Raw genomic sequence first — 25328 nt, 5'->3', positions numbered from 1 at the left:
CTGACTTTATGACTTCGCAAACCCATTTGTCCGGGATTCTGGAAAGCCATGGATCCGGGAACCGGCGAAGACGTCCCCCCACCCCAGTTATGGGTGGGGGCGCACCTTCAGGCTTTGGATGGTTTATCTTCAGGTCTGGAGGGGGGCGGGCTTTTGCTTGCCCGACCAACGACCCCTGACGCCTCCTGCAGGAGCTTTGGAGGACTTAGTTTTTTCACCCGCTGGACGAAAAAACCTCTTGTGAGCAGAAAAAGAAGGCCCTCGTCTTTGACGAGTTCCTCTACCTTTAAAATTTTGCGGTAAAAAGGTGCTCTTTCCACCCGTGAGATCCTTAATGATCTCATCTAAGTTGGCTCCAAATAGACGCTCCCCTGAAAAGGGGATATTAGCCAATGCTTTTTTGGAACCTTGGTCGGCTAACCAACCTTTTAGCCACAGTGTACGCCTGAGAACCACTGCTGAGACTGATGCTCGCGCCATTAATGGAGTGGCGTCTAACGCCGCATCACATACAAACTGTAACCCCTGTATCATTTGTTCCAACAAATCTGATACCGCCTGAGGGACTTCTTCTAAGTCCCGGCGTAACCACTTGGTCCATTCAGTTACAGCCTGCGAAACCAGACCAATAGCAATTATTGGCCTGAAAGCTGATCCAATCAAGGAAAACATGGTGCGAGACATAGCTTCTATCTTGCGATCCACTGGATCTTTAAAAGACGGAGCGTCTTCTAAAGGAATAACCGTGGCTTTATTCAATCTAGCAATGGGTGAATCCACCACAGGTGGTTCTGTCCATTTCTTAATAAGGGTTTCCTCAAACGGATAACGCCTGTCAATGCGTTTAGAAATATTAAAGGTGCGTTTTGGCAGACGCCATTCTTCATCAATTGGATTGCCAAAACATTTGGGCAATGGAAAAACCTTTGCCACTTTGATGCGCTTTTTAGTCCCAAAAGGGATCTCAGTTTCAGCTATTTCTGATGGAATACCCTGTAACCTTAAAGTCTCTTGAACAGATACAATGAGTGCGTTTACCAACGCTTCCTCTCGGGCTATGGCGGATGCCGAAACATCCTCCTCACTGTCTGAAGAGACAGGACCCGAGACACCAATACCAGATGAAGTACCTGCAACTGCAGAAATAGGCTCAGAGTCTGAATCCGAGGTTTCAGATAATAAGGGGTTAGGCGGGGGTCGCTTTCTTGCGCCCTGTCCCTGACAAGCCACTTCCACCCGGGACACAAAAGTTTCCATAATAGCTGACAAAGATTCAATTGTCAATGGGGTGCTGGAGGATCCCGCAGACCCCTCGAGGGGATCCGGAGGAGATACATGAGTGGCAGGGTCCATGTTAATACAGGACACCTTTGCCAGCAAAAACAAAAAAAAACTTTTTCTTTTTTTTTTTTTTTTTTGTGTGTCTCCCCCTAGCGCAATAGCGCCCCTCAGAGTACCTGCTTCTCGATCCCAGAGAGAGAGAGAGGGACCCCCAAGGCTCACCAACCGATGCAGTGCAGTTTCCAACAAACTGCAGCCAGCGTCTGTCTTACACAGACTGGAAGGAGCTGTTTGCTTTTTCCCGGGCAGAAGGCGTGGCTCCGCCCCCTGTGTACGCCTTCCGGCGTTCCCAGCCCTCCACGAGGAAGCTGGGCTCACAAAACATGGCCGCCCCCATAGAAGAGACATAAGACTCCAAAAACATGGCGGCCGGCGTGACCTGAGGACATACATGTATACGGTCTACGGCAAAATGGCGGCGGACCGCCGATATCGTCTTCCCAGCACATCCACCTGCACTCTGCTAAGAGGTGACATATGGATCTACAGAGATACACTGCACATAAGGTAGGATTATACCTCCTATGTCTGCTGTAATGTTACAGTCTGCTGGGTAGAGTGTTAGCTCTTGAACCAAGTCCACTTCCCACAAACACATGCTGTATTACAAGGGGGACTTGTAAGTATCAGATATATACTGACCATATATGGAGGGGCCCATAATATATACTGCCTCATAATGAGGAAAAAAGGGAACGTTTACTCACCATACCGAACCGACAGGCACCCTCTCTTCACAATACCCTCTCCACCGAGGTGGGGGTTTGTGGACGCCTCGACTCTCTGGTACCTGGCGTCCAAGCGAGACTTTTAACTCGCAAAGTCAGTCCCTTTACTGGGACTCCGTCGCGGCCGACTCAGCGCACTGGTCTGCACGCGCTTTTAGGCAGAAACCGGGGTGACCACTGGATTTCAACATCCAGCCCGTCGCCCGGCCCCGCATACTTACTTGAATATGTCGCGGCCGACCAAGCGCAATGCCATGGTCTGCACGCGCTCGTAGGCCGGCTGGGGTGACCACAAGTGTCGCCCAGTCCGGCATTTTTGCTTGAAGATCTCACAGGAAAAAAACACTGGAGAAAACTACCTAAAAAATGTCTTTTTCTTAAAGAAAAAAAGTCTTGCCAGGACCAAAAGATCCCAGCAAGGAACTTAGGTCCTTACTCCTGACTAGACAGAAAAAAACTGATTCCCTGTAGCAGAGAGAGGGAGGATATACCCTCAGGGACTGCCCCTAGGGTGGAGCCAGAACGTTTTGTCATTCTGCCTAGTCCTACTCCTGCGGAGACAACATAACCCAGCTCTTGAGAATCAAGAAGACTACGTCTGTCAATGAGCGATAGAGAAGTTTATATAAAAACACATGTATACTCGATAAACATTACAATACAGACAACACAAATAATGATTTAACCCACTCTGGATATTACGGTCAAGGCTAGTGGAAAAAATAAATAAAACCTGGTGATGTCTTGGCACAGGAATTTAATGCGATATAAAACTGGTTACAAGCTCAACATGTTTCGTAATGTTTCGCTTCTTCAGGAGCTTACTTTCTTTTGTGTTCTTTTATACATTCTATCTGATGAAAACATGTCAATGAATACTCAAGTTAAGGACAAAATTCATATACATAGTCTGTCAAATGTGTAGATAGACACCATCAAGTGAATTATCAAAGGGTAAATTCATACTAGGTCTGAGAACTCTGGACCGAAACCAGCATGTACCGCTAAAGTCCTATCTGGTTCCCCCCTTTTGAGTAATTACAGTTCAATGTATGTGCTCGTCTATGACACACTATACTTTTCCTTTAATGAACGTGATTGTGTGGGCCGACTGATCCTCTATAATGACCTGACTCAAAAAAACAACGCTCTGAAAGAAACAGAAGCATGAAAAAGCAGAAGTGCTTCCATGCTAGCACTTACAGTATTGTACCTACCTGCACCCTACTGTCACTCTCCTTATACAATGTGTACAGTACAGCAAAGGCAGTATAGTATACATCTGTATGTTCTCCGTTGCGCTGGGAACACTTCCAGCCTGCAATGTTGCAAAGTATTTAAATATATCATCTGTTCATGGACCCTGTCTCCTATTGTGGCAGACATACTGCATTGAGCAAAGCACTGCACATTTATATTTCATGTGTGAATTCCAGCTGTTTTATGTATTTGTATTTTAACCTGAATCTATGCTACATACCAGCTGCTCTGGATGAACAGTTAACCAAAGCAGAACAAAGGAATGTTTTGCACGGTTCCACATCCATACTGCATAAAGCAATAATGTTTTTTTTTCTGTGTTGGACAAACTAACATGTAAATACCTACTATTTAATTAGACATTATATTCTGCATTCATCACTGAATATTGATTATATGTTAATTAATTGAAGGTTCTTGTGTGAAATCTGACAAGATAGTCCCAAAGGGGCCCATTCAGGCCTGTCTATGCTTGTGTGTTGTGCTAAAGTGCATTGCAACACTTGGTAACGTGTATGTGTTGCATTAGAGCAGCCCGTTCATTTTGAATACACTGCCAACGGAGGAAAATGAACCAAAATACAGACAGGCAGTATTTTTTTTCTGATGCAGTGCAACACGAGGCATGGTAGCATGTTTCTGTGCATTGTGGTGTGCTTCATCATGTGTGCTTGAACTGCATTGGTGTGCCATTACAAAAAAAAATTTGCCAACGTACGTAGTGTGCATTAACACCTGTTGTGGTAACGTACCACAGTGCAAAAATGTTTTTCAGCCCTGACAAATATTAGAAATTAATATTAGAAATATTAGAAACGGGCTTTAAAAGTTGATTAAAGGGGTTGTAAAGCCTAAAAGTTTTTTTACCTCAAGGCCCCGTAAACTTCTAGTGATTTGGGATTGCGAGCAGAATCCAAATCGCACTGCAATGTTGGCAAAACACCGCATGTGTGTTTGTGTGTCAATCATTTTCAATAGCAGCTAAAACGTTGTGCAGTTTTCCCACGATTTATTGCTGCAAACTGCATTGAGTGAAGCTTTGCGCCCAAAAAAAGAGCAGGAGCTTCTTTTGGGCCACAAACTTAGGGCAATGAATCGCTTGACAAAAATGCACCATGTTTTAGGTGCCATTAAAAATTAATGGCGACGGGTACTTGCCTGCTGATGCCTCCCCTACCTTTCCTCTGCTTCCCCCTATTAAGCATATAACAATAAAATAAAAATCATACACTGTCCTTTATTACCTGCAAATGATAGTTTGAACATTACAATATACTTAATTTCCTACCATACGATGTGTTGCTTGATTTTTCTTGTTATATTTACGTTATTTCTTACATTGCGTTGTTTCTTAGGCCAAATGCGCGGCTCTGTTGTATGTCATTTATGTGCCTTTGTTAAAATAAAGAATTTAAAAATGAATGGCACAGAAACACTAGTGCTGCGCTTTGCCAGCTTTGCAGTGCAATTTCGAATTGCATGCAGAATCACAGCAATTCCACCCATGATTCCAATTTGCTAGATGTGAATGGGGTCTTAGCCATTCTCTGCATTAGGTAAAAAAAAGTTTAGGTCCAGCTCCCCCTGTCCCTCTAATTACTTACCTGAGCCAGATCTCTGTCCAGTGCTGCTCTCTCTCTCTCCTCACTGGACTCAGTGAAAGCAGCAAGAGTCACTGGCTCCTGCTGTTGTCGATCAATTCCAATGATGGGGGAGTAGGGGGGCAGGGCTGAGCTGCACTGTGTGTGTCAATAGATGCACACAGTGGGGCACGATATCGAGCATGCACAAGTACCCCCTAGCAAGCAGTTTACTATGGGAGTTACTCAAAGGCAGGAGAAGCCAGGCGCGCCAGTGGGGCCCTCAGAAGAGAAGTATCAGGGCTGTTCTGTGCAAAACCATTGCACAGAGCAGGTAAGCGTGTCTTGTTTGTTATTTACAAAAATAAATTTTCCTTTACAATCACTTTAATGTGACAGCTGTATTAACTATCATCTACAGTACATAAATATGTGTTAAAGCAGTGTTTCTCAACCTTTTTTCAGTCAAGGCACCCTTTATAGTTTTGGACAATCTCGAGGCACTCCATTCTAAAAAATAAAAAAACTATTCTAATAGTTTTACATAACACATCTACATCCATACACATAGGACATCGAATGTTACAGGTAATTTATTCTTCAAAATCCAAAACACTTTTGCACACTGGTAATGACTAGTATTCCAGGGTTTCTCTTCTCCCTCAGTTTTTCTACATTACTTAACTAATGCGACCCCAGTGCTGACAGAGAGGGGCAGGGGAGGGTCAAACAAGGATGCTGTGCAGACAACCAAAATCCTCCTTATCAACTGAGGACATCATTGGTTGTTAGGTTCTTAGTTTAATTGTTCTTTATTGTATGATAAAACGGAGAAATGCTTGCTAATAACTTTTTATTCTGAAATAGCAGACCAGTAAGTGGATGGCCATTGTGCAAATAAAGCTTCATAAAGCATTACCAGACAAGAGCACTCACTTACAGTAGTAATAAAGAGATGACACCTCTCCAAACGCTCAAACATCCCCCCTATTTAGATGCAGGCTTCAAGGAGTTCATTCATCCATGTTCTATGTACACAAGTAAAGTCACAATAGTTACCTCATCGCCAACCGCCCAATGTTCCCTCGCTGGCATGTTCTCCTTGGCTTCTTCTGGGTACTGGTCTTTGGACATCTTAATTGGCTGGCGCAGGAGGGAGGATGTAACTGTACTAAGTTCCTGTTTAAGCTTTTCAGAGTGAAATACATTAGAGCGTGGAGTTTGAGCAGGATGTGCAATGAACTTTTATATCTGTATCGGAGTGCGGCATTTTTATTTCTTGGATCATGGACAGTTATGTTTCATCTTTCATAATGTGTCTCATCAGCAAAGGGTTGGTAGCCCACATGCTTGTTTAGCACCACAAAAGTAACTTCACTGGGATTCTTAGTAGTACGAAAATCTCAGCCGATGCTCCCTGCGAAACTATACAAGTTTGTATGATGTCATAGACATCTCTAATAACACTGTCTGTTTTTATAATGGTGCATTTTATAATTTAAACATTTTACCACTGCACAGCCACTGAAATAACTGAGCTCGGATATCATTTTCAGAGATGACTGCTTGTTAGCCTGACCAGGGAACCAGTCTAGACTCATCAGACAGAGACCTGAGCTGCCCCCTGGAAAATGATGATGAAATATTCTAATTAACACATGTAAACAGGATCCAGGCACTATTATACTTGTCTGGATTATTTTTAGCCAGCCTACTCTGCGTGTTTTATATGCCATCTCCCTCATGTATCCACAAGGCAGGGGGTTTTATCTGTCTCTTTCAGCTACAAAAACCCTTATGTGTTCTTAATTAAAGGGGATCTGGAGTCTTTTTAGGGATAAGCTACATGGGCAGTTTTAATCTCTTGCTTCTGAGAGATTGAAGTTATAGTCTTATTAGACTAGAGCTACATGGAAGATTTTTATTTACTAAATCGTGCTACTAAAACTGAGAGGAGTAGCAATTGCAAAGTCATTGGCCCCCTGCAGAGTAAGGTACACTGACATTTTCAGCTATAATTAGAAGCCCTTTCGGATATTGGTGCCCACAATGCAGACATGCTGCTAATCACATGACTTAACTTGTCAGTTCTAGGTCATGTGGACGGTCAGTTTGAACCCAGGACAGCTACTAGTATTTTGCAGCTCAGAGGTTTCAAAGCTCAAATTGGGAGCATTCCTTTTTTTTTTTTTTTTTTTTTTTTTAAACAAATTTTTATTAACATTTTGCAAATATACAGGAAGAAAGGAAACATTCCAGAAAAGGAAGCCATCACAAAGCCTTACAGTGACATGTAAAACATGACAGGGAGCATTCCTTTTAATAATCTAGCTGTCTATGGTGATTCTAAGTTTAAAATAGAAGCATCTGCCAGATAATGTGTCCAAGTATAAGTAACATTACATATAACCTCTTAAAGTCATGGAAGGCACCTATAAATTTACACTGGCCAATCAGGAAAGGAGAATTGCTTTTGGCAATGGTGACTGTTGCGAGAACAGGCAGTTCTGAAATCCCCATAAAAGATCTTTGCAAGTAGGTGACTGATTTATGAGACAAAGGTCAGCTCATGATATATATAGATTTTTATTTTTTTTTATTTTTCATTTGCAGACTAAGGGCCTCATTTAGAACCCAATGGCATAACCCTGTTAAAAAATATATATATTTTAGACCCTGGCTGGACTACTTTCCGTCAGCACAACCACCCATACGATTTCTTGAACTGTAACTCACTATCATGGCGAACCCCTAGGGCAGAGGTGGTTTCCCTCTCTTCCTCTTTCTAATTCACCCCCCCCTTTTTGTCTACTAGTATACTTTGCAGGAGAGAAGCTCGCCTTACTTTAGATCACTCTTTATGTGGACCTCCCGCTTACGTATTTGAGCCTTGCCCCCATCAGTTGGCTCCCAATAAGGGGTGTCTGGATGCCCCAGGGGCAGGACTGACATCACAAGCAAACTACAGAGTTTCTCCTACTTATTGTTTCATAATGTTCTATTTTTCTTTTTCTGTACTGTCTGTACCAATTATGTTGGATTGTCCACCAATGTTCTTGTTACTGAAAATGGAGGACGCTATATCCTACTGTTCGTTTTTTGCTTTTATTTGTTTTTGAAAATCTTTAATAAAACATGGTAAAGAAAAAAAAATATTTTAAAAACAGTTATGTGCTTTACAAAAGTGTTATATGCCCACTTCATTCCAGACTCCAAGGGAAACAGAGCGCCATTTATTCCAATGAATTTATATATATATATAAAAAAAAGAAGAAGCCAGGAGGGGCATAGAGCAGTCACGTGACCTGTTAAAATCAAGAAACCTTTCTTAGTACTACAGGATTTTTCCCTGCAGTGATAAATGGACATAACCCCATGGGATAGTGCAGGCTCCATGTGCCCAGCATTATCCGCTCTCCACTACAAACAGGCCTCTAAGTGCAAAGTTTTGACAGAACATTTACTTATGTCCTGTAAAGCCTATGAATAATCATGACATGACATACCACAGAGAATGAATCTACATGATTTTCTATGTAGTAATTTAATAGGATTAGAGGGAAAAGAGAACCAGTGATACAAACACAATCTTGTATGATCTTACAGGATGTCTGCCAGGTTGCTATTCATCATAATAATTGTAAAGATCATATTATAGCTACACAAAATACTTGGAAATTTAATAAAAAGGAACACAGCTCTTATTATTTTGAGAATTCTGAACTTTGAAAAACAAAAATATAGGCACTGGTTAGGTTATCTTTGTTAAAGGATCACCATTCAGGTTGGCCTATCTAGCTCCTACAGCAAAGATCACATGAGTAAATGCTTTTGGTCCTGAATCCTGTACTGCAGAATGGAGCAGAGGCATAAAACCGCTTAATAATCTCCTGCAGACCCTGCAGTTTCTTTTAGATGAAAAGATGATTGTGTTCAGTTCCCATAAGCATTGGATCAGTATGAATCATGTATTATTTCAAATCAGGAAAATACAATCACAAGCAGGTCTCAGGCTGTGGCATGCATTAATGCAACATTAAATCTATACTGATGTGTTAGCATTTATACAAAATATGCATTAGCATTTACACAATGATACTTGTAATTTGATGTAAAACCTAAAATACGATACTGTATAAAACTGGTTGTAGTGTTTTTGTTTCCTGGGTAACAGTGAGTGTCCCTTTAGCACAGCTTGAGAGATAATCCTCTTAGTATTAGATTTGCAGAATCTAGGTTTTATGATAATACCCTCTTGACCACCCGCAGTATGATCCTGCCTACAACACAGCATTTTGCACAGCAATTGTCACACCATAATCATCTCCTCCGTGTGCTCACTGATGACTTCCTATGACTGTAGTACAAACAAGATATTAGGACAGACTTAATGAAAAAGGTCACACGATTATTTACCAGGTACAGGTAGCGGTCCTGCGTGGTCCCGTTCTTTGCAGATAGTTTCTGGATGTGTCCTTCCTTGATGAGTTCATTGGCGGGATTCACAATGTCCTCTTCCCCTCCCAGCCGTTCATACACCTCCAGCAGTTTATTCATCTTTTCCTTTAAAGAACATATAGAAACGGTTAGGAGCGCTGAATAAAATATCACAAAAACAAATATGCAAATATATGAAAATGAGGATTACAATTCCAAAGGCAACATGACTCCAATGGGCAGCTCAGAAAATTTTATATTATTGTATTTTACATTTTTTGCTTTTCTTGGTTTCAACTTTTTATTTTCTTGTCTTTTCTAGTCATCCAAGCTCTATTAACTTGTAAATTGATCACAGTGTCAAAAAACAGCACAAACCATATTTTTTTGCCACTACTACAGTGGACAGTGTTGAAAATGATAAAATAGATACTACTGTTCTAAACCACATGAGAAATGATGGCCTCTGCATGGCATGTGAATTCAACTGGACCTAGCAGCACAAGGCAATGATAAAGCAATAGCATGAGCCATGGGCAAATAATTTAGACAGCTTTAATATGACTGTGCATATATACAGTATACATATATCTCTGGTGGGCTACCAAAATAGTGCAGGCAAATGTACAAATGTATCGACTAATGGTACGGTGAGTCTGAATCTGGATCAGGGTTTACTGCAGGTCAGGCTGGATGACTCACAGAGGCAGGTCTCTGGCGCCTCTCCCTGGATCTGGAAGTTTGGAAAGCTTCAAGAAGTTAGTGGGCGGAGGTCAGGTGGGTTGATCTGCATACTTGAGGAAACCTAGTCAATCCCAGGGTCCTGGCAGGGTGGCAAGGTCAGCCCCTAAATATGGATGAGTTATGATAGCAGGGGAGTTGGGTGAAAGATGGAGTGCTGAGGAGGCTGCCGGTGGGAGGAGGGATCCCCACCAATTTATGGGTGCTCAACCTATGGCCCTCCAGCTGCTGCAAAACCACAAGTCCCACCCTGCCTGTGCCTTTGAGAGCCATGCTTCTGTCAGCCTTACAATGCCTCATGGGACTTGTAGTTCTGCAACAGCTGGAGGGCACAGGTTGAGCACCCATGTCCTAGGTCTAGGGGGGTCTTTACCTCCAGACTGGGCTCAGGCTGGCTTAGGAAGATACTTTCAGCATCATGGTTTGACTAGGAATCTTGCCTGAGAGCAGCTGGAGCAAGGAGGACAAGGAGTGAATACACCAGCACACCCAGGGACTTGCAAGGGCAGAGACTGACACATGTTGCAAACTTTCTAAAGGACAGCGTTGTGCTTAACTGTTTATTATCTTACCCTGGGAGATCTTCAGTTGAGACAGTGTGACTAAGAACTCCTACTCTGTAAAGGAGTTTTGCTACTGATCATTAAAGGACTATGTGTATACACTGGAAGGAAGTTGTCCCCCATCTGTTGTTTTTGGGCATCCCATAAACTCTTCTACCCCATCCAAGTTGTTAACCCTAATAAAACAATAAAAACCAAAGCCAAGGGACTGACATCTTGGGCCTGGGTGCAAATGGAAAATGTGTGTTGCCTGTGTGCAGTAATAGGGACACCATTTGCCCACAGCCCTTGCGGGGGTAGTGCTACATATACTGTATATATATATATATATATATATATATTATATATATATATACACACACGCAGCTTGCCCATGCAACTGGGATTTTTTTTGCAGAGGTTTGAACTGCATGCAGAATCCTATGGCACAAGTAGTTGCACTGTTCTAAGTTGGAACTGTTCACAATTTGGTGTTGTACTTTGGGCAGGGGCTAGAAAATGTTCTGCAAAAAACATTTTCGTTTTTTGCATTTTAACTGAAACACTCACCAAAAATTAGTGTAATTCTTTTTAAATGTCCATTACAAGTGCTCAGAAGAGTTTTCAATGCCCAAGCAACCAAAAATATGCTTAAAATGTATATTAAGACAAACTTTTTATAAACTTTTGGGACAATTGAGAAGTTTTTAATGCTGTGCCCTCCCTGTGAAGATTCGCCCTGTTTACTTGCCTTGGTGACCATTGTCTCAAGTACAAAAAAATAGGGGGAAATCCAAAATTTTGAGCGGTCATTTAGGAAAATTGTTAAATAGAGACACCTCTTCCAGTGACAACTATATAAAGGGGGATTTCCTTGGCCCGATTGGACGCAGCAAAAAATAAAATAATAGGAAAAATAAAATAAAAAACTGACAGAGGTCTTAGACATGCTTTACTCTAGCCAAACCTAAAAAAGGCTTTACATACACTTTACAAATGATGCTGTAAAACAATATAAAACATTTTAAACTGCCCATGTGTAAATGTTTATATATCTCTGGCATTTTCAAGCACTTCAGGTGTCAATAAAATTATGTCTCATAAGAGTGATTGATTTGGAGGTTTGATAGCCAAGGCGTGCTTTATTGATTTAGTACAAATAGTTATGCCCCTGGCTCTGTGATTTTTGGCAAAATAAAATTTATTGGCCAAGTGCATGCAAGTGGATTTATTTTTTTATCATCATCCTCCCTTTCAATAATGAGGATGCTGTTAACAGCTGCAAGTCTCACTTCAAGAACAAGGTGAGGATTCTATTATAAAGAATATTCATATGCTAGCAATCTCTCTGGAACACGATTCTTTCTAAAGTTAGAAAGCAAACAGTGTTTTTCATTTGTTCCAACCCAATTACTGGAGCGGCTGCTGTGATCCAGCGGTGAGTCTGACCTCTCCTGTCTACAGAGGTACTCCTACATGCGAGACATTTTTGTGTAGGCTGTATCGCTTCAGAAAATATCAATGGAACTCTGATGTGCCTTCAAGTGACAGTCAGAAAAGGCCATTAGCACATTTTATAAAAGCGGTGTTATTATGGCCCTATAAAAGGGTTGACTGAGTCATTTTAGAACAGAAAAAGGTACAAGATAATTTGCGACCAATTAAAGTACCCCTGTTTCAACATACAAGGAAGGAAACAAATTATTGGCTCATCCAATTTTCACCTGCTCACTTCTCTAGATGGAGCCTAAGTATAAAACAAAATGGAAATGTTGCTCATAACAGCTAATCATATTGCTCACATAGAAGGATTGTTTTGTTTTTACTGTCTAACCAAAGATCTGATGCTGACCCGCCTTTTTAAAAGTCTGACCATATTTAAGTTTGCAAAAATAAAAAGTAAATAGGGTTTGTATTACTGAACAGTTACCCTTTAAGTCCACAGAGCAGATGGCAGTGGAGTTAGAACAAGAATAGTAAGATTCTTGGCTAATGCAGGTAGTAAAGCACAGCGCCTCAACCAAGATTTTGAACCAGGGGTCACCAAACTTTCTAAACAATGGGCCAGTTCATGGTCCTTCAGACTTTAGAGGGGTAAGACTGTGGCCGGTGGGAGTACAAAATGCTACAGGCTCATTGGTTCGTTGGAGTAAATAATGTCTCAGGCTTAGTGGTCAATGGAAGTGAAAAAATGACCCAGGGCTGGTGGCCAGTGGAATGAGGAATAATGCCCCATTGTTACAATCAGTGGGAGGAATCATACTCAGGCATTTGTAACAGTATACAGAATATTGCTTCATCATTGGTGTTAGTAGGAGGAAATATGCACCATCATAAGTGTTAGTAAGAGAAATGATGCCTCATCACTGAACTAAATGAGAGGAATTATGTCCGATCACTAGTGTCAATTGGGAGGAATAGGGGCCGATCACTGGCGTCAGTGACAGGAATAATGGCCCATCGCTGGTGTCAGTAGAAGGAATGTTTTTTCATCCTTGGCTTCAGTGGGAGGAAGAGTTCTCCATCATTGGTGTCAGTGTGAGGGACAGTGCCAAATTTTAGATGTCAGTGGGAGGAATAGTAACAGAAATAATGTAAGTTATGTCTATTTATGACCCATTTACTACGCTAAGCATTGTAGATTAAAACCAACATGCAGATTTTAGTGTAGAGACCATCATTGGCCACACTGCAAACCAATATGTAATATAAACTCGCATTCCTGCAGTCTAGATTTGCATCTCAAATAAGATTATTTGTAGCCACTGAAACAACCAAGTCAATTACCAACTGGGGATTTACCATTGGGCCTATGTCTATAGGTGCTAAAGACAAAGGAGTGACCTTTTCTCTTATTACTGGCTACCTATTTTAAATTGTATATGAATAATTACAGCTTCAGGGGGAATTTCCTTTGAGCACCACAACTTATGTTCCTACATGCTCTGATTGCAGAACTCGACTTTGGATTGGAAGCAGACCCACAGATGCACACTTTTTTTTTTTTTGCAGCTACCTGAGGCAAGGTTTGACTATTTCAGTTGAGACATCATGGAAAAAGTTGGGAAGTGCCTCTCCCTGAAACAGTAGATCACTGTTAATTGATCATTATTAGAAGTAATCTTCTGTTCAAGGGCTTCATAAGGGGTCTGAATCTAGTTTCCACTGTCCAGATCCAGCCCCCCATTAAAAAAAGTGACAAAAGAGTTTTTTCATTTTTAGCAATCGCAAAGCCTTAAAGTAGAAGTCCACACTAACACTAAAATCCCTGAATCTATAGACCTCCACGATCTAACAGTAACCTATCTAACCCTGTAAAGAAAACATCAGTATACATACCTTTTCTGAAGCCGATCTGACCCGATCCCACGCTGAGCTGTCAGCGGCGGCTTCGCTATGGAGGCGTGTGCAGAGGACACTTTCGACAACGGAAGCCCCATAGTAAGTTTATGGGTGACGTCACTCCCCATTGATTTCACAGCCCTAGTTGGCTGTGTTCTCTGCAGAGCTTCCGCCGCTGGAGACAGACTCAGATCGGCTTCAAAAAAGGTATGTATACGGATTTCTTCTTTACGGGGCTAGATAGGTTAGTGTTAGAACGTGGAGATCTATAGATGCAGGGATTTTAGTTTTAGGGTGGACTTTTACTTTAAGCACTGCACACATGGGCCGAATAGCAGGCGGTATCGACAGGTTCAGTAGAAACTGGCTGACATTCTGTCCATGTGTACGGCAGCCTGTCTGTCTTCTGTCGAAGGGGCATGACCGAAAAAAGGTTTGGTGGGGGGGGGGGGGCAGTTCCCCTGTCAGAACACTATAGCTCAGTGGGTAGATCACTGTACTGACATCAGATTGTTAGTGCAGGATCTCCTCCCGAGCTCTTCAATTTTTTTTCTTATTCGGCCTGCTGGGTTGAACGGAAAAAAACTGATAGTGTGTGTGTATTTTGCTTTAGACTTTGTGCTAAATTGCGCCCTCCTGAACCCGACTTAATCTTATCTTTTGTTCATGATAAGAATCTGTGCAGAATTTTTCTGTGTGCTGCAATATACCTTTAAAAAGGGGAAAAAAGCTTTTCTTAGTAAAATGCATACATTCACTTTGAGCTTTACTATTTTCTTCTTTTTCACAATTTTTTCCGAATAAAAACATTGTAAATAAAATTATCAGAACACAAATCTACTACGAAATAAAGTCCTAACTGAAAGAAAATCAATAAATGATAATAGGTTGAGGTAGACTAGAAATGTTAAAATGTTTTAATAACTGAATAGAGATGTCTTTCTCTGAGAAAATTACAGAAACATAATTTTACTAACCAATAAAAACCAAGAAACCAAAGTATGTATACTGTACGTATCCAAATCCGCTACCAAATAAAAACCTATTTGTCCCGTAAAATACGTTTTTTTTCCAAAAAAAAAAAAGGAAAATGCTCATGGAGTCAAAGGCATTAGGGAGAAAAAGTTAGGGGACTCAGTTCTGCATATGTACACCGTCCTATAGGGAGCGCCGTACTCATGGTGGCCTCCAGCAGTCTTGCGGGGTATGGCTCTCCCTAGGCTCTACTTATGGAAATGAATGGGGCCTCCGCTTGCTTGCACAGGATAAAGAGGAAATATAGCAGGGATGCTTTTGCAAGATAGGCTGTATGTCGATAGGCAGGATTGCACAGTAAAGATATATCAGGAACAAAGACAGTATATATTGGACTAGGTGAACTGCGATCAGGGTGGGGTTGAAGCATTGCTTACAGGACAACTTGTACCAAAGTCACATCTCAAAATATGCATATAGGGGAGCAAAGTCAAAATCTGGCTCTAAATTCATACTTTTTTATATTGTGTGCAGACATTTTTTTTTAACAAGATAAATATGTCTGAACTAATGGATTAACATTGTCAACTATAAGAATGCATTGAAGGAGTACTTTTAGGTACGGTATTTTATAAAGCCCAATGTAATTTGCCAATGTGGTGTAATGTGTACAAGCTTTAATAAATTATTGCTTGTAAAAAAAAATAAAAATAAAAAAATATATAAAGTAGGTTTACAAACTAAATTATTTATAAAAAAAGTTTGTAAAAAAATGATCATTTTTATTAATAAAGCATCACAGCATCAAGTCTGTAAATCAACATTAGCATAATGATCACGATTTAAAAGATGAAGTCAGTAAATAATTCATTTACTGAAATTCTCTGTTTGAGCTCTTGAGAAACTATATTATATTGCCATCTCTAAACTCTATACAACAGCCCTGGTTATATATTGAGGTTAAACATACATATCACTGACAACAACTTCCTCTATATTTCCAGCCCAACCCCCAGATCATTCTGAAAATAGGTCTGTGTTTTATAGCTACAGCAGCAGAAAAACCACTGTGAAGAGAAGAAAAGTGCCTAGACTAAGCTTCCACACAGTCTAGGTATGGAGGTCAGACATACGCTAAGTGCAGTGTTTATAACGTGGATGATCAGATCATGCATACCCAGCCTGAGGGAGAATAAAGCAGAGAGGGAACAGTAATGAGCAAAACAGATAGCTCACATCATTTGTATACAGGACAAGGACATGAAGTTTTATTACTTTTGAATTTCTATGCCTTCTGTCTTCTAATTACAAGAAACCGATGATATATACTGGACATTCAAATTAAGGAGCTTCTGTACCAACATCCCAGCAATTATTTTGACAAAGATTGCATTTAAAAAGAATTGAAATGTACCATAAAGTTTTCAAGACTATAACTGGATTAAACACCTTAACATCTTTTATTATGTCCACAATAAAAGTTTGATTACGTCATATGGTACGAATTAGGGATCGACCGATTATCGGCAACACCGATATATCGGGGGGCCGATATGCACTTTCCACGATATATTGGAATTGGCTCAAGGTTACCGGTATTGCGGGAAAGTGCTTGTACCGTGGTGATGCCTGCAGCTAGAGGCATCACCCCGGTACCGGTGTCCATAGCCCACGGTCGGCTGACTTGTAATGACAACCGATGCGGCTGAGAAGCCGCTCGTCTGTCATTACAAGGAGCGGGAGGGGACGTCGCCCCCCCTCCCACCACCTTCCGCGGCTCACCCGAGTCTCCCATCCCACCGGTAGACCCGGGCATCCTACCGCCGCCGCCAAAGAGAAGACCCGGGTCTCCATGTAAAACACCCGGAAGTGATGTCATGACATCACTTCCGGGTACTTAGCGCCGAATTAAAAAAACTGACAGCATTCAAAACAGCCAAACTTGGCGTTTTGAATGCTTTTCGGTGCAGAGGAAGGGTTTGGGGTCTCTTAGACCCCCCAGATCCCTCCACAAGGAGTACCTTTATAAAAATAAAAATACATTTTCGGCCGATACTGATATCCGATGACCGAAATATCGGTATCGGCATTAAAAAAACAATATCGGTTGATCACTAGTACAAATTAAATACATTGAAATAATTGGAAATAGATCTCCTAGCCCTATTCATCCTTAATGATGCCCTTTAGAGAAACATAATCATTGTCAAATACCAGTTTAATATATTAATATTTCAATGTTTTTGTCTCCAAAATCTGTGCCAAAAAAGAGGATCGGCAAAGCTATAAAGATTAATCTACGTGTTTATTAGACCAAAAGTCCACTTCTTCAGGAGATAGTAGGAGGCACATCTGCAAATATACTACCATATACAGTGCCCCCTTGAACTTTCGACCTTTTGGCACATTTCAAGCTTCAAACAAAGATATAAAACTGTAATTTTTTTTGAAGAATCAACAAGTGGGACACAATCATGAAGTGGAACGAAATTTATTGGATATTTCAAACTTTAACAAATAAAAAACTGAAAAATTGGGCATGCAAAATTATTCAGCCCCTTTAAGTTAATACTTTGTAGCGCCACCTTTTGCTGCGATTACAGCTGTAAATCGCTAGGGGTATGTCTCTATCAGTTTTGCACATCGAAAGACTGAAATTTTTGCCCATTCCTCCTTGCAAAACAGCTCGAGCTCAGTGAGGTTGGATGGAGAGCGTTTGTGAACAGCAGTTTTCAGTTCTTTCCACCGATTCTCGATTGGATTCAGGTCTGGACTTTGACTTGGCCATTCTAACACCTGGATATGTTTATTTGTGAACCATTCCATTGTAGATTTTGCTTTATGTTTTGTATCATTGTCTTGTTGGAAGACAAATCTCCGTCCCAGTCTCAGGTCTTTTGCAGACTCCATCAGGTTTTCTTCCAGAATGGTCCTGTATTTGGCTCCATCCATCTTCCCATCAATTTTAACCATCTTCCCTGTCCCTGCTGAAGAAAATCAGACCCAAACCATGATGCTGCCACCACCATGTTTGACAGTGGGGATGGTGTGTTCAGGGTGATGAGCTGTGTTGCTTTTACGCCAAACATAACGTTTTGCATTAGTGCCAAAAAGTTTGATTTTGGTTTCATCTGACCAGAGCACCTTCTTCCACATGTTTGGTGTGTCTCCCAGGTGGCTTGTGGCAAACTTTAAACAACACTTTTTATGGATATCTTTTAGAAATGGCTTTCTTCTTGCCACTCTTCCATAAAGGATTAATCTGAACCATTCCAGATTTGTGCAGTATATGACTGATTGTTGTCCTATGGACAGAGTCTCCCACCTCAGCTGTAGATCTCTGCAGTTCATCCAGAGTGATCATAGGCCTCTTGGCTGCATCACTGATCAGTCTTCTCCTTGTATGAGCTGAAAGTTTAGAGGGACGGCCAGGTCTTCTTAGATTTGCAGTGGGCTGATACTCCTTCCATTTCAATATTATCGCTTGCACAGTGCTCCTTGGGATGTTTAAAGCTTGGGAAATCTTTTTGTATCCAAATCCGGCTTTAAACTTCTCCACAACAGTATCTTGGACCTGCCTGGTGTGTTCCTTGTTCTTCATGATGCTCTCTGCGCTTTAAAACGGACCTCTGAGACAATCACAGTGCAGGTGCATTTATACGGAGACTTGATTACACACAGGTGGATTCTATTTATCATCATTAGTCATTTAGGTCAACATTGGATCATTCAGAGATCCTCACTGAACTTCTGGAGAGAGTTTGCTGCACTGAAAGTAAATCGGCTGAATAATTTTGCATGCCCAATTTTTCAGTTTTTTATTTGTTAACAAAGTTTGAAATATCCAATAAATTTCGTTCCACTTCATAATTGTGTCCCACTTGTTGTTGATTCTTCACAAAAAATTACAGTTTTATATCTTTATGTTTGAAGCCTGAAATGTGGCAAAAGGTCGCAAAGTTCAAGGGGGCCGAATACTTTCGCAAGGCACTGTACATATTAATAAACTCTGTTCCCTTGGCCTCCAAGATTCTGCTCTATCTTGGTTCTCCTCCTACCTATCACAGCGCTCCTTCAGTGTTACCCACAACTCTACCTCCTCCTCCCCATTGCCCCTTTCTGTGGGGGTTCCCCAAGGCTCTGTTCTTGGACCCCTACTCTTCTCTATATACACCGCCTGCCTTGGCCACTTGATAACCGCCCACGGCTTCCAATACCATCTCTACGCTGATGACACTCAAATCTATCTGTCTACTCCTCACCTCACTCCTTCAGTCTCCTCTCGCATTGCTAACTTACTTACAAACATATCAATATGGATGTCGCACCACTTCCTCAAACTAAATCTCTCTAAAACTGAGCTGGTAATATTCCCTCCCGCCCGTGCCCCCCTCCATGACTTTTCTATCAAAATTAGTTATGCAACCATCAATCCCTCCCCTCATGCCAGGGTACTAAGTGTAATCCTGGACTCTGACCTGTCCTTTCAGCCCCAAATCCAATCATTGTCCAAAGCTTGTAGACTTCACCTCCGAAACATCTCTAAAATTTGCCTTTTTTTTTTAACAACGGAAACCACCAAGCTACTCATTCACTCACCTGAAAATCTGCCCAAAAATCAAGAGAATGTGTCTGTCCGTGACACTCGCTGGAACGATCGTGACCTCCTGTATGTCCAGGGACATACAGGAGGTCACGATCGTTCCAGCGAGTGTCATGGACAGACACATTCTCTTGATTTTTGGGCAGATTTTCAGGCTTACCTTGCGCCCTATTGATTAGTAGGGGGATGCCTGCTTAAAATAACTTTGTTATACACTACCCAGCTATCCGTGATATAGAATATATACCGAGATCTACCACATTTGACTGCTTTCCTGCATCCAAACGTCTATTTATATGTTCTATTGTGACCTCCTGAACTACAATAATTAACTGTTTTACCTAAGGGATTGAGAATTGATATCCTAAATATCCCCCCACCCCCACAACCCTTCTGTTTCTTTGGGTGGTAGTGGCACGTTTCTGGACTCTCACCCTTGTTGTTTGCCCTGTGACCACAGGCATCAATATCTACAAAATGAAAAAGTAGTGTTTCCTCACACTTTGCCATCAATATTGCTATATTGAATTGTTACAGTCTTCACTTAACTCCTGAAGAAGCGCTTACCGCGCGAAACATGTAGAGTATGTCTGTGACTGAAGTACATTACTAAATACCGAGCCTCCTAACACCGCCATCGTTGGAATTGGTCCTAACCTACAATTAAGTCCATTGGGAATGGCCCTAGGGCTGTTTGTTATTTCTGTTCTGTATTAGTCCTATAGATATTACATTGTCTCCAATAAGGTGGTTTCGGAGGTTACGGTCATATCAACGAGTATATTAGTATATATATGTTTTTTAAGATTCTGTCTCTTAATCCATTTGTTCTTTGATGTTCTTTGTTTTGCACTTGTGGTGGTACACATATGTATATGTTTTTTTTAACATTTTCTAAATAAAATATTTAACTTTTTATGACTTAACTGTCTGGTTACAGTGCCAATAAAGTCCATCTAGTTCTACCCCCTCCCCAATATATTTCAACTAGGACGCGGCACATAATTACCTCAGTGTCCACAGCGTCATCCTGTGGTGACACCGTTTTTTTTTTCTTTCTGAAATGTAAATTGACCTGCGCAAGCGCAGCTCAGTGTACATACCGCAAAGGATTACAGAAATGCAGGTAAGCCTATTTTATTGCAGAAGAGATGCTGCATGTCTCTTCTGCAACAAAGAACTGCCTGTTGACAAAAAAATATATAAAAATAAAAGAAAGCATTTAGTTCTGCTTTAGTCTACATTGATCATAAAACCATCACACCTACACAAAGTCTGAAAGCAGGGGCCGCAGAGGACCAGGAGGAGTTACATTCACCATCAGCCTTGGTGTTCCCCAGTACAGTAAAGACCTAATTAAAATAAGTCCAAACGTAGGAGGTTGTTTAATAAGGGTATTATAAATATGATAGTTTTAGGCAGAGATTTAAAAACAACCTTAACACTGCTGAACATAGTAAAGGGTCCCTCATTGATAGTCCACATTGTTAGATGCTGTATCATGTAGATGATATAGAGCAGGGATCCTCAAACTACGGCCCTCAAGCTGTTGCGGAACTACACATCCCATGAGGCATTTTAAAACTCTGACATTCAAAGCCATGACTAGGCATGATGGGAACTGTAGTTCCTGAACAACTGGAGGGACAACGTTTGAAGACCCTTGATATAGAGGTAGTGGATATGCACTATTTTACCATAAGTTTTGGGACGCCTGCCTTAACACCCCATAAACTTTAGTGGCATCCCAATCTTAGTCTGCGGGGTTCAATATTGAGTTGGCCCAGCCTTTGCAGCTACAACAGCTTCAACTCCTCTGGGAAGGCTGTCCACAAGGTTTAGGAGTGTGTCTATGGGAATATTTGAACATTCTTCCAGAAGCGCATTTGTGTAATCAGGCACTAATGTGGACAAGAAGGCCAGGCTCACAGTCTACTTCATCCCATAGGTGTTCTATCGGGTTAAGGTCAGGCCAGTCAAGTTCCTCCACCTCAAACTCTGATCCATGTCTTTTTGGACCTTGCTTTGTGCACTGATACAAATCATTTGGTAGAGGGGGGATATGGTGTGGGGTTGTTTTTCCGGGTTGGACTTGGCCACTTCGTTTTAGTGAAGGGAACTCTTAAGGCGTCAGCATACCAAGACATTTTGGACAATTTTTTGCTCCCAACTTTGTGGGAACAGTTTGGGGATGGCCCCTTCCTGTTCCAACATGACTGCGCACCAGTGCACAAAGCAAGGTCCATAAAGACATGGATGAGCGAGTTTGGAGTCGAGGAACTTGACTGGCCTACACAGAGTCCTGGCCTCAATCCGACAAACACCTTTGGGATGAATTAGATCAAGAATGCAAGCCAGGCCTTCTCGTCCAGATCAGTGTCTGAACTCACAAATGCGCTTCTGGAAGAATGGTCAAACATTCCCATAGACACACTGCTAAACCTTGTGGACAGCTTTCCCAGAAGAGTTGAAGCTCTTAAAGCTGCAAAGGGTGGGCCAACTTAATATTGAACCCTACGGACTAAGACTGGGATACCATTAAATTTTACGTGCATGTAAAGGCCAGGGTCCCAAAACATTTATTAATATAGTGTAGACATAAGCCCTAATGTATTGCTACACAACTTTTGCAGCCATAACACACTGTTTCTAGAAAAATAAAGTAAAAAAATGCCTGGGAAAAAAAAAGAAAACAAATGCAGCCACCACATCTAAGGCCTGGTAACCTTTAATGTATTACATCTTTGATTTTCAGTTTTAAGTAATAATCATTATCACCCTGTCCTGTCTTACAATGTCCTGTTTTACAGAAAAGGAGAGTTACCCTTTACCAGAAAAACCTTCTGCTAAACCACAAAACAGAGCACAATTTCACCTACCATCTTCCGAATGGCTGCATTTGAGTGATTCGCTGCAGTGGAAATAAGCTCAAGGGACTCTGTAACGAGATCCAATTACACATATTAAACATTCATTCAGTGTAGAGATTCCTGTTTGTCATCCTGCACCGCAAGGTTATGTTAAGGGGACTAATTGTCAGAGGCAAAATAGCTTTCAGTGTGCACTGTGATTCAAATACAGTCATTATCAAACATAGCTGATCTTGTAAGGGATGGAGAACTAAAAGACAATTGTGCAAGTTATGACATCTAACAAGAAATGGATATTAAATATCATACTTTCCGAATCCTTTCTATCAAGCGAGTCCTCCGGCAGTTTCTTTAAATAATCTTTCAGGAGAAGTTCATAGCGAGGAATCCGCTGAACCGGCTCCAGCATGTGATGCTGCAGTGTGAGGTTCCCACAGACCTCATCTTTCTGTAAGGAATCAACAGAAGACAGACATCAGACACAGATCAGGGTATCTCTGCTGCAAAGAAACACTTATTCCATCTAAACTAGCCACATAACATATCCCCAGTTCAATTTCTGAACAATCATTTCTTTGAAATAAATATTTAACAAAAAAGTATTGAGTGAAGTATGTAGACTGCCATTGCTGATTGTTTACAGCCTCAGTGTTAGTCAATGACCCAGAAAAAGCATGCAGCCACCCAAGTCAGAGGGAAGGAAGAGGGGCAGGGAGGCATTTCCCCCTAAGTACAGTTTCTTAGGGGAATGCTCTTACCCCCCGGCCCACCCCTCGCTTTACTGCTCTATAATAGTCTTTGCAAAGCTATGTATTGCAATGATTGCCCATTTGCTGCCTAAATATTGTGATAAACATGACTATTTGGTGCCTACCTATTTTATATAATTGCCCATTTTTGACCCCTGTATTGCCAAGATTGCCATTTTTTTTCAAGCATATGTAGAAGAAATAAAGACCTAGTCCACCTTTTGAAAAAAAATTATAAATGTACCCATATTTGCATTCATAAAATTTTTGCATGGGAGCATGCGAAACATTGCAAGAGTGGATTAGCAGACTGTGGTGCAAAGCACAAGCTCATGTAGCTCTTTTTGTAGCAGCTGGTCCACGCCACAGCTAGAGAATTGACAGAGGTGTGTTCTACTTAGTGTGGTCAGCTTTTAATGGGAGAGCAGAGGGATTTTACACAAAGGAAGCAATACAAAGAGAACAGGATGCTTTTTCATACAAATACATGGTCCAGGAATATTCGGGAAGTGATAATCAGGAAGTGTTGGGTTTACATATTCATTTTGACTGGGCCGGTAACGCATGAAAAAAATTGGTTCTGAATGATTTTTCAAAATGCAGCTCACCACAAAGTTTACTGCATTCGCATCTGTTGCAGTGCAGTATAGTGCAGGCGTATTGCAAAGAATTGTAGATATGTGTTGCGGTGCAATTGGAAATAAATGACTGTGAATGAGCCCTAAGAATCTAATAGTCACATAGGCCGGTGGGAGGCTGAAATGACCAATCCACATGGAGATCAAAAATTGCTCATTTCCAGTTGTGATCAAGACCCAACAATATGTGAAACTAGAAGGCAATGTCCCCAAGAAGCCTCCAATTCCAGATGAAGCCTTCTACAGGGAAACACGTCAGACGGAGTTAGTGGTGACGTCAGCACGCACGGGGCGAGGGTGAAGTGCCGCAGCCGTTCGTGGATTGTTTTTTTTTTTTTTTGCCTCCATGAACTTCTCTGTATGTAAGTGCAATACTTCATGTTTTAAATAAAAGGTTTATATACAGTATGCACTATGAGGTCTCCTCCTTGCTCTTGATATATGTATGTTGGCTGGAGTCAGAAGGTTGGACTTATCGTGATATTTAGGAAGCAGTTGCAGAATGAGCTGCGACTCTCCTTAAAGTGGATTAATGAAATCTGACCAGGGCACATACAGTATCTCACAAAAGTGTGTACACCCCTCACATTTTTGTAAATATTTTTTTCATGTGAAAACACTGAAGAAATGACACTGCTACAATGTAAAGTAGTGAGTGTACAGCTTGTATAACAGTGTAAATTTGCTGTCCCCTCAAAACTCAACACACAGTCAATAATGTCTAAACTTCTGGCAACAAAAGTAAGTACACCCCTAAGTCAAAATGTCAATATTTTATGTGGCCACCATTGATTTCCAGCACTGCCTTAACCCTCTTGGGCATGGAGTTCACCAGAGCATCACAGGTTGCCAATGGAGTCCTCTTCCACTCCTCCATGACAACATCACGGAGCTGGTGGATGTTAGAGACCTTGAGCTCCTCCACCTTCCATTTGAGGATGCCCCACAGATGCTCAATAGGGTTTAGGTCTGGAGACATGCTTGGCCAGTCCATCATCTTTACCCTCAGCTTCTTTAGTAAGGCAGTGGTTGTCTTGGAGGTGTGTTTGGGGTCGTTATGTTGGAATACTGCCCTGGGGCCCAGTCTCCAAATGGAGGGGGATCTTGCTCTGCTTCAGTATGTCACAGTACATGTTGGTATTCATGGTTCCCTCAATGAACTGTAGCTCCCCAGTGCCAGCAGCACTCATGCAGCCGCAGACCATGACACTCCAACCACAATGCTTGACTGTAGGCAAGACACACTTGTCTTTGTACTCCTCACCTGGTTGCGGCCACACACGCTTGACACCATCTGAACCAAATTAGTTTATCTTGGTCTCGTCAGACCACAGGACATGGTTCCAGTAATCCATGTACTTAGTCTGCTGGTCTTCAGCAAACTGTTTGCAGGCTTTCTTGTGCATCATCTTTATAAGAGGCTTCCTTCTGGGACGACAGCCATGCAGAGCAGTTAGATGCAGTGTGCAGCGCATGGTCTGAGCACTGACAGGCTGACCCCCCCACCCCTTCAACCTCTGCA

The 25328-nt window shown here is 41.5% G+C and overlaps 1 protein-coding gene across 1 annotated transcript in view; it reads right to left on the bottom strand.

Moving 5' to 3' along the window:
* Positions 1–25328, bottom strand: part of FGD3 (FYVE, RhoGEF and PH domain containing 3) — a 429081-nt gene that overhangs the window by 81864 nt on the left and 321889 nt on the right. The window contains exons 8-10 of the mRNA XM_082266526.1: positions 22729–22867; positions 22429–22487; positions 9326–9472 (exon numbers count right to left, since the gene is read on the bottom strand). Coding sequence (XP_082122652.1) covers positions 9326–9472; positions 22429–22487; positions 22729–22867 — 345 coding nt within the window. The remainder of the gene's footprint in view (positions 1–9325; positions 9473–22428; positions 22488–22728; positions 22868–25328) is intronic.

Source organism: Pelophylax lessonae (genome assembly GCF_965119305.1).
Source record: "Pelophylax lessonae genome assembly, chromosome: 8".
In the NCBI taxonomy this organism is placed as follows: Eukaryota; Metazoa; Chordata; class Amphibia; order Anura; family Ranidae; genus Pelophylax; species Pelophylax lessonae.
Note: the sequence above shows the minus strand (reverse complement) of the source record. Positions and strands in the feature narration are given on the sequence as shown.